Source organism: Abrus precatorius, unplaced genomic scaffold (genome assembly GCF_003935025.1).
Source record: "Abrus precatorius isolate BTA unplaced genomic scaffold, Abrus_2018 Scaffold8, whole genome shotgun sequence".
Lineage (NCBI taxonomy): Eukaryota > Viridiplantae > Streptophyta > Magnoliopsida > Fabales > Fabaceae > Abrus > Abrus precatorius.
The window spans coordinates 37,934,685-37,944,872 of record NW_020874428.1 but is presented as its reverse complement, the minus strand read 5'-3'; the positions used below and the strand labels follow the sequence as shown (position 1 = coordinate 37,944,872).

Sequence of the window (10,188 nt, the reverse complement as noted above, 5' to 3'; positions counted from 1 at the left end):
AAGTAACGATCAAAAGTTTAGCCAAAAAAAGGGTCATGCTTTATTTCCCAGTTACTATCATCGGGCAAACTTTCCCCACCAACTTGCATGTATCTCACGCAATTTTCACAGAATATTTTTAAAACTCAGTTGATAATTTGATATTAAAAATCATCATTCTCCTTAAAATTACAAGAAAAGTATATGTAATTAATTTATTTAAAACTGTATAAAATTACAAATTAATTTTGAATTTTAAAAGGTAAAATGTGATATTACTTGGTTTCATTTTAAGTAAATTTCAGATTAACATGTAGAAATATTTTTTTGTTATTTTCCTTTTTAGCTATTATTTTCCCTTTATTTTAAGTATACGAGATCAATGATTTTTATTAAAAATAAAATATTTATGTTTTTATAATTTTAACGTAATAAATATTTATTTTATTCGCATACTTTTGTTGCGCACTGAGGGCATATTCAAATTGATCTCCTAAAAAGCTAATTATTTACGAGAGTATTTTGGGAACGAACTTTGACACGTTTCTCCCAAAGGACGAGTTGCTTCAATAGAAAACAAAGAAAGGGCAACATTATACCAACGAGTGCTCGCATGAATGTTCATCGTCAGAATAGAATATCCGACATTTAAATGTAGATTCACGCTGTAGTTGTTGTCATTTTCTATCGTTTCATTATTCATTGATCATTATTACTATTTGTTTGGCAACTCAACCTTTGAACAAAAACTGCTTCTTCCATAACCATTGCGTTGGAGTGAGACTCGCGATCTCCAAAATGCAGAGCGCGGTTTTCTCTCTCTCTCCTTCGCTCTCTCTTCTCAAACCTCACACCCGTTTCCACCCAAACCGCGCTTCTGTTTCCAATTCCAAACCCAACCACCTCAGTGTCGCTTCCTTCCCATGCTCTCTTCCTTCTTCCACTCCTCTCTCTTTCAAACTCGCTCTGTTCCACTTCCATGTCAGAGCTACCTCCGTTCCGGTGCCGGAGAGAGACTCCAATGCCACCAACACTCTGCTCAATACGGTGGAACTGGGAGCCCTTTTTGGCCTTTGGATCATCTTCAATATCTACTTCAATATATACAACAAACAGGTCTTGAAGGTCTATCATTTCCCTTTAACTGTCACGGCCCTTCAGTTTGCTGTGGGTGCTCTCATTGTATCCTTCATCTGGGCTTTTAATCTCTATAAGAGACCTAAACTCAGTGCCACCCAGGTACCTATGTATTATATTCATGATCTGTAACTGTTACATATATTTGCCGTGTTCAATACACTATGGATACAATTATCATCTGTCGTACAATTTATGTCAATACTAAGGTATGACTATTAAGTACTTATAAATACGACAAGTTTAAAAATAATTAAGATACAAATATGATAAAATATATAAAATGAAGTTTAATTAATATTTTTTTTTAATATAGCTAATATTTATATTAGTTTGTGATCATCATGTCATTATTGATGATTTAGTTTTCAGGAAAATTTATTTTAAAAAATATAATTATGATAATATTTTTTTATTATCCGTAGAAAAAATGTTAAGAGATTCAAAGATAATACAGAAATAGTCACATATAAAGTTGTCAAATAAAAATTCTTGACTTAACGTGTGATTTCATTACTTGGGTTGCAGCTTGCAGCAATATTGCCACTGGCTCTGGTACATACGTTAGGGAACCTTTTCACAAACATGAGTCTTGGTAAGGTTGCTGTGTCTTTTACTCATACAATAAAAGCAATGGAGCCTTTCTTTTCGGTGCTCCTTTCCTCTATGTTCCTTGGAGAGGTTAGTTAGTTAGAGCATCATATGTTACGGCAACCTGGTTCTTGTCCCAGTTGTTTCTATTCATTTAATTTGATAATCCGTTTAATACTGGTTAATGGTTTTGTTTTTCAGACTAGTTCTCTGTCTGGTTATTTATGCATACATATAAATCAAAATGGTTGCTTCAACTTCCAATAATACATTGTGAATTGATTTGTCCTATCTTAATCTATCAAAGTTTGGTAATGGAAGAATTTGATGATTCTATTTGATGATGGAGTAGTCATATATATATATATATATGTACATATTACAGACAGAAAGCTATTTTACAGGCTAATAAATCAAAATGGTTCCTATGAATATACTAAAAGAGTCAGCGTGATTATGTTGAATGATTCCCTTGATTGGCTGTGATTTGTTGATCAAATCTCGTCCAAGGTTGGCAGCATATCAGGATGATTGTGCTGATATATATGTGAAATATTTCCATATATAGATCACCTCCAATACCTCCCTCAAGTAGGTGCATGAAGACTATGAATGCCCAACTTGCTAATTAGGGAGTGAAATTGTGTGCATCCAAGAGCCTTTGTATGCAGATCAGCTAACTGGTTGTGAGTTGAAAAATAGGATGGCTGTATGACACCAGTAGTTACTACTGCATCACGCACAAAGTGACAATCGACCTCTATATGTTTTGTGCGTTCGTGGAAGACCGGGTTCTTTGCGATGTGTAGTGCGCTTGACTGTCGCAAAAGAGGTGAATAGGGGGCCTGTGAGATATCCCAAGGTCACTCAAGATACTTTTCAACCATTTAAGTTCACAAGTAGTAGTGGCCATGGATCGATATTCAGCTTCTGCCGACGAACGAGAGACCGTATGTTGTTTCTTGGTTTTCCAAGACACCAGCGAATTACCAAGGAAGATGATCCAGCCTGTGAGGGACCGTCGGGTGAGAGGGCAGCCAGCCCAGTCCGAGTCGCACCATGCAGAGAGAAGAAGGTTGCTGTCATTTCGTAACAGAATTCCTTGGCCCGGGTTGCCTTTCAAATATCGAACCACACGTAAAGCTGCATTCCAATGATCTTCTTTTGGTTGCTGCATAAACTGTGATAGCATATGAACACAATAGGATAATTCAGGTCTCATAAAACATAAATAAATCAGTTGACCAATGAGAAGCCGATAACGATCAGAATAAGAGAAATCTGGTCCATCAGCAAGGGCAAGGTGGTGTTTTTTTCGATTGGGGTAGCAACAGGTTTTGCACCCAAGAGACCCGTTTCACTAATGATGTCCAATGCATATTTTCGTTGGCACAAATAAATACCAGTACTAGAACGAGCAACTTCAATTCCAAGAAAATATTTGAGTAGACCCATGTCCTTCATATGGAAACAAGCATGTAAATAAGCTTTGAAATGTGCAATTGCACCACAATCATTTCTGGCCACAATGAGATCATCCACATATATTAAAACAACAATATTAATCTTCAACTTGTTCAGCACAAATAAAGAATAATCACAAAGGGATTGTACAAACTCATAGCCTTTCAAAGCTTGACACAGTTTAGCGAACCAACAACGGGGAGCCTGCTTGAGCCCATAGAGTGACTTTTGTAGTTTGCAAACAATTCCTAGTTGAGACACATTAAATCCTGGAGGTGGTTTCATAAAGACTTATTCTTGTAAATCACCATGCAAAAATGCATTATGTACGTCCATCTGGTGTAATTTTCAGTTCTTGGCAGCTGCTATCGCTAGCATAACAAAGACTATCACCATTTTAGCTACCGGTGCGAAAGTTTTCATGTAGTCGATCCCTTCAACTTGATGGTTTTCAAGAATTACCAATCATGCCTTGAACCGCTCTATTGTTCCATCTGATTGTCTTTTTATTTTGTAAACCCATTTGGATCCAAGTGCCCTTTTTCCAGGAGGAAGTGCCATTAACTCCCAAGTTTCATTGCTTTCAAGTGCAGAAATCTCAGTCTGCATTGCTTTCTGCCACCTCACATCTTTCATTGCTTCTTTGTAAGTTACTGGTTCAGTCTCCTGTTCAAGGGCTGCCAGAAAAGTGCAATGTACCAAGGAAAAATTATTACAATCCACATATTGTGTGAGAGGATAAGGATTTCCTGAGGATGGAGACAGTGAGAGGAAACATTGAGATGGGCTTAATTTGTGTATTGTATGAGTCACATAATCCCGCAGCCGAGAGGATGGCTGTTTTTGTCTTCTTCCTCGACCCATTTGATCAGTTTCTGATGCGGTCAAGTCGTGGGTGTTGCTGGTCGAAGGATTTTCTTGCATGTCACTTGTTGCAGGAAATGTGGGCATGTCATCTTCTGCCACAGGCTGTGTGCTGCTGGAAGAGGACAAGGCCGCCTCGTCATCGCTGCCCCCCCTCAAGTCGAGGGTTCTATCATCATCTTCAACATCGGTGGGAATATTGAAAATATGGGGCAGGTTGTGGATACCAACTTCATCATATGTTTGACTGAAAGGAAAGGTATTTTTAATGAAGTGAATATCACGAGAAACAAATTTGCTCCCAAAAGCAACAGATGTGTATTCATTGGCTACCCCATAGAGTACTTCAAATGGAGTTTTTCCACCCAATACTTCGGAGGGAATCCTGTTGATCAAATAGCCAGTTATAAGAACACATTCTCCCTAAAAATCAATTGAAAGATTACCTTGAAATCTGAGCGCTCGTGCGACATTCAGAATATGTTTGTGTTTTCGTTCAATTCTCCCATTCTGTTGTGGTATGTTAACACAAGAAGTCTGAAATATTATTCCTTCCTTCAAAAAATAGGTTCTTAAGCTAAAGAATTCGGTACCATTATCACTTCTGAAAATTTTGACATTTTTATTGAATTGTCTCTTGATCAAAGCAAAGAAATTCATAAGAGATTTTGAAACTTCCCTCTTATCAACAAGAAGGTAAATGCACACACTGCGAGAGTAATCGTCTATTATGGTCATAAAGTAATAAGCTCCACATGACGATGGAGTTCTATATAGACCCCATAAATTACAATGTATCATCTCAAAGACATTACTAGTTCTGTGTTCACTAATAGAGAATTTTTCTCTGGCTTATTTAGCTCTAAAACATACATCACAATTTTTATTCACCAATTCTTCACATTTATTTTTATTGACACCACAAATGGACTCTGTAATTCTAAATGATGGATGACCCAAGCATTTGTGCCATAGCTCTACTCGGTCTGGACTTTCTGCCTTGTGAGTTTGTATTCTTTTTCCACCACAGAAATAATAAAGTCCATCTTGACGTTTACCCGCACCAATCACCATCCTCGAAATGCAGTCCTGCAATACACACAATTTATTAGTGAATTGTACAATGCAATTTGATTCATCCACTAGCTGTGATACAGAAATGAGGTTGCATTTTAATTTTGGTACAAAGAGGACATGGCTGAGTTTCAGCCCTCCTCCTAGATGTATGGTTCCCTCCTTCGTGGCATTAGTGTGTGCTTCATTCGGTAGTCCAACTGGACAAGGCAGGATATCACACACATCATGCATTCTTTTCATACTTCCAATCATATGATTAGAAGCTCCAGTATCAATAATTCATGGCACAAGTTGGCAAGTACCTGTCATTTTCTCATTAGCTTCACCTTTCTTTAGTATGTCCATCAATCTTTGCACCGCCATTTGTACTTGTTTGAGCAGCATTGGCTTTCGCCATTGATCGGTTGTCAATCCAATTAGGCTAGCTTTGTCTGCGTCTATCACAAGTTCAAATGCACCACCATTTGTACTTGTTTGAGCAGCATTGGCTTTCGCTACTGCTCCTCTTCCTCGTCCTGTAGCGGCTCGCTGTGGTGCCTTGGGCTTCCCATCACCTTTAGGTCTCTCACCCCACCATTCAGGATATCCGATTAATTGAAAACATGCATCAGCAGCATGTCCTGTTTTGTTGCAGTTACTGCAGATTTGTGACTTGTCTTTTCCTTTCCATCGACTCCTTCCTTTAGCCTGTGCTGCAAGACTCACAATTTCACCACGTTCTTCTTGCACTCGTGTGATCATGCGCACACGTTCCTCTTGAATTATAATCGAGTATACTCGATTCAAAGAAGGCAATGGATCGCATGTGAGCATCGAGCGCACCGTTCCGTATGTGGCATCATCTAACCCCATAAGGAATTGGTGCACCTTTTCTTCTACTCTCCGTTTTTCCAGTTTAGTGGACATATTGCAAGTGCAGTTAGCACATGTACAAACTGGAATCTTCTCATAGTCAACAAGCTCGTCCTATAGTGCCTTTAACTTTCCATAGTATGCAACTATGGCCATCCCTTCTTGCTTGCATCCAGCCAGTTTTGATTTTAGCTGATGTATTCTTGGACCATTAGCAATCGAGAACCTTTCCTTGATATCATTCCATAATTCTCGTGCATCTTCTACATATGAGATTGTAGAGCGTAATTTTGGCTCTATGGTATTCAAAATCCATGAGATCAGCATAGATTGGACTGTGCACCAATCTTCTATTTCGATTGTCCCTTCCTTTGGTCGCTTGACTGTGTCCTCGACAAATCTCCACTTTCTTCTAGCATGCAAGGATGTCCGCATGGCATGAGCCCATTCTTTATAATTTTCTCCTCGTAGTTGAACTTGAGTTATGATATTTCCAAGATTATCACTGGAACTGAGATCATAGGGAGAGATCACACGTTTCCCTTTGTTCCCAGATTTATCATCATTCACCACAGGTTGATCAATTTTTCCATCATCCCTGTTATCTTGCTCTGATACCATATCAAAGTTTGGTAATGGAAGAATTTGATGATTCTATTTGATGATGGAGTAGTCATATATATATGTACATATTACAGACAAAAAGCTATTTTACAGGCTAATAAACCAAAATGGTTCCTATGAATATGCTAAAAGAATCAGCGTGATTATGTTGAATGATTCTCTTGATTGACTGTGATTTGTTGATCAAATCTCGTTCAAGGTTGGCAGCATATCAGGATGATTGTGCTGATATATATGTGAAATATTTCCATATATAGATCACCTCCAATATAATCCCTTGATTAACTTTCTTGCAGATGCCCACTGCATGGGTGGTTGCTTCGCTTGTGCCTATTGTTGGGGGGGTGGCACTAGCATCTGCTACTGAGGCCTCTTTCAATTGGTAAGGTATTGGGGAAATACAATGAATGATTTGAAAGGAAAATATTTAGTCATTTGAATTATAATATGTAGTTTTTTTCTTTTGGATAATATTGAATAGGGCTGGATTTTGGAGTGCAATGGCTTCTAATTTGACAAATCAATCTCGCAATGTTCTTAGCAAAAAGCTCATGGTTAAGAAGGAGGTAATATCATATATGAACACGTCCCAAAATTTTGCATTTGTTTTATTGTCAATAATAATTTTGGCATAGTAGAAGCAGCATTTTAAGATTGCATTTCATCTTTTTAAACCAGCAGAAGATAACAATTAACAAACATTTTGTTCTTCGCAGGAATCTATGGACAACATAACCCTCTTCTCAATAATAACTGTTATGTCCTTCTTGTTATCAGCACCTATAACTATCATCATGGAGGGTGTCAAATTTACCCCTACTTACTTGCAATCCGCTGTGAGTATTTTGAATTATGTGGTTGAAATTGATAGGATTGTTGTCAGCATTCTCTCAATCGAAATATATCATGGTGTTGAGGGTACTAATCTGTCATGTGTCATCACATATTTTTTCTTGATAGGGATTAAATGTTAGCGAATTGTACATGAGATCTCTTCTTGCTGCACTCTGTTTCCATGCATATCAGCAAGTGAGTTTTCCTCTTCTATGCACAATTGTCTCCATTTTATGCAAAAGAGTTGCTACTTCCACTTCTTCAATACATCATCTCGTGGCTATTAGACTTAAATATCAGTAAATGTAACTTATTGAAAACCAGAAAACAAAATAAATTCTTTTATATTAGGTGATTTATAAAATTATAGATTAAACACACGGGTATCTTCACATTGTGTAAAAACTTTCTATTGGCATGGTTTGCTTTGAGATATTTTTATTAGCTTGTATTCTACGTTATTTCTGTTTGAGAAGGGTACTTGAGTGCGAGAAATTATATTTGTACAATAAAAACAAAGATAAAAAGGAAAAAGAGATAAATATAAAATCCAATGATCAATATAACAAGTAGAGAGATATCGAGAAAAAAAATTAATATAAAAAATAAAACTTTGTGCCTGTTCTGTTTTCTGGCAGTCTTATGTAGAGCACATGAATGTTTGAAAGAAAAGTTCAATTTATATAATATTTTGCATAATTGTTTTTACAACTATCACAAAGATAGAAACAAAAGAGAAAAAATTACCATGGATGGTATGATGAAAAGAAATAAAAACAATAAATTATAAAAATGTATTATGGAAATTATAACTAGGAATAATATAACTCAAGTTGGAATAATGTTGAAAATAATTTGACATCAGGACTGCAACATGTCCATTTTCGAATGTGCTTCTACCCTTTTAATGGAACTAGAAACACTTTTTAGCTAGTTAAAGAACTGTGAGCTTGTTTAAGAATAAATGATCATTGTTGAATAAAGTTGAAATTAACATCCTCTTTGTTACTAAATAGCAAGAGCCTTAAAAAAAAAAGGTCTTAATTTATCTCAAGCCGTATTATTTATTTATTTATTTTTGCGTAAAAGGCTTTATATGTTTCTTAATGTTGTAGGGATAATTCTCTGTGAATGACGTGTGCAGGTTTCTTATATGATACTGCAGAAGGTATCACCTGTTACCCACTCTGTGGGAAATTGTGTGAAGAGGGTTGTGGTCATCGTTAGCTCTGTCATTTTCTTCCAAACACCTGTATCACCAATTAACGCATTTGGTAAAATTGCCATTTTAACTGTTTTAACTTTTTTTTTCAAACCATATTCCTACTACATATACCTCATGCTGAGATTTTATGTGCTTTTCCTCTGCAGGCACTGCTATAGCTCTTGCTGGTGTTTTCCTATATTCCAGGGTGAAGCGACTTAAGCCAAAGACAACTTAATTTTCAGTTGTAAAATTTTGCTAGTTGCATAACACACCTTGTAGTTACATTTTATAGGTCAGATAGGGATTGAGGAGGACTCTTGACCCTTACTTTTTTTTTTTTCAAGTTACGTCCTGGATTTCATTATACATGTCTGAGTAGTGTGCCTAATGGTTCTGCTCTATGAAAACTTTATCACTGTTTAAAATTTGATTAAATATCACAAAATTTTTTGTGGCCTTGTGTATTTTATACTTCTGTTGCCTGTATTTGATGACAATTCCAACTATGGATTTTTAATTAATGATTATAATATCACGCTTTACCTTTCAAAATGTATTCCACAACTTAAAAGAGCCAAATTTGATATATTTGGCACAGTGATGTTCAGCCATAATCTAATTCTGTAAATTCCAGTTGATGATGAAGTTAAATTCTAATGCTAATACAGTCAGGCCAATGCTGGATTTTTACAAGTTGAATCTGGCTCCGGTGTCTTTTGTAGTTTATCCCATTGCTCAGTGAATTTCACTAGTACCAAAATTAAGTTGCAAGACGAAGTAGGGTAATTAAACCTAGACATATTTAGTTTATACTTATCTTTCTATATGGAAAATGGTATCTATTAGACGGATTTAGCTCTCACATTTCTTGCTTCTCAAGTAATGGACGAATCGCTGATATTGGGTTATTAAGTGCAGTTACATGAAAAGACAAAAAAAATATACAAAAAAAAAAACTCTGAATTGAATTTTTTTTATACGAATTTATTTGTATTTAACACTCAATATGCTAAGAATTATACTTTACCATTGTCTTTGTTGCAACGTTTAACGAAAATTGACTACACTTACTTATTATCCTATGCATTAAATTTTAGAACGTATAAAGTCATTTTTATATATGTAACTTCATTCACTTATTACTCTATGCATTAAAATTAAGAACTTATAAAGTCACTCTTATGTGCACTCACTTATTACTCTATGCATTAAAATTCAAAACGTATAACTTATGAATTGAAATTATATTTATTCATACTTATTTATCTTTGAATTGTATTTAAAGAATTTTTATTAGAATTGATGAATTGTATTTAAAAAATTAATTCAGAACCTATAAAGTCACTCATATTAACTACATCTAATTATTATTCTCTATATTAAAATTTGAAACGTAAAACTTACTGATTGAAATTATATTTTATTCAAACTTATTATCTTTGAATTGTATTTAAAGAATCTTTATTAGATTTGATGAATTGCATTTAAAATTTTTTTTATTAGAATTGATGGTTATATTATGTTACAAATGACAACGTAAATATTTATACTATAAATTA

General features: G+C 35.4%; 1 protein-coding gene across 1 annotated transcript; it reads left to right on the top strand.

Annotated features, from left to right (window-relative positions):
* Positions 1-607: 607 nt before the first annotated feature.
* On the top strand, positions 608-9,175 carry LOC113846609 (triose phosphate/phosphate translocator, non-green plastid, chloroplastic-like). The gene is made up of 8 exons (XM_027475076.1): positions 608-1,218; positions 1,645-1,797; positions 6,885-6,970; positions 7,070-7,154; positions 7,305-7,424; positions 7,549-7,617; positions 8,567-8,696; positions 8,794-9,175. Exons 1-8 carry the CDS (start codon positions 778-780, stop codon positions 8,862-8,864), a joined length of 1,155 nt encoding a protein of 384 aa, XP_027330877.1. The 5' UTR covers positions 608-777; the 3' UTR covers positions 8,865-9,175.
* Positions 9,176-10,188: the final 1,013 nt, after the last annotated feature.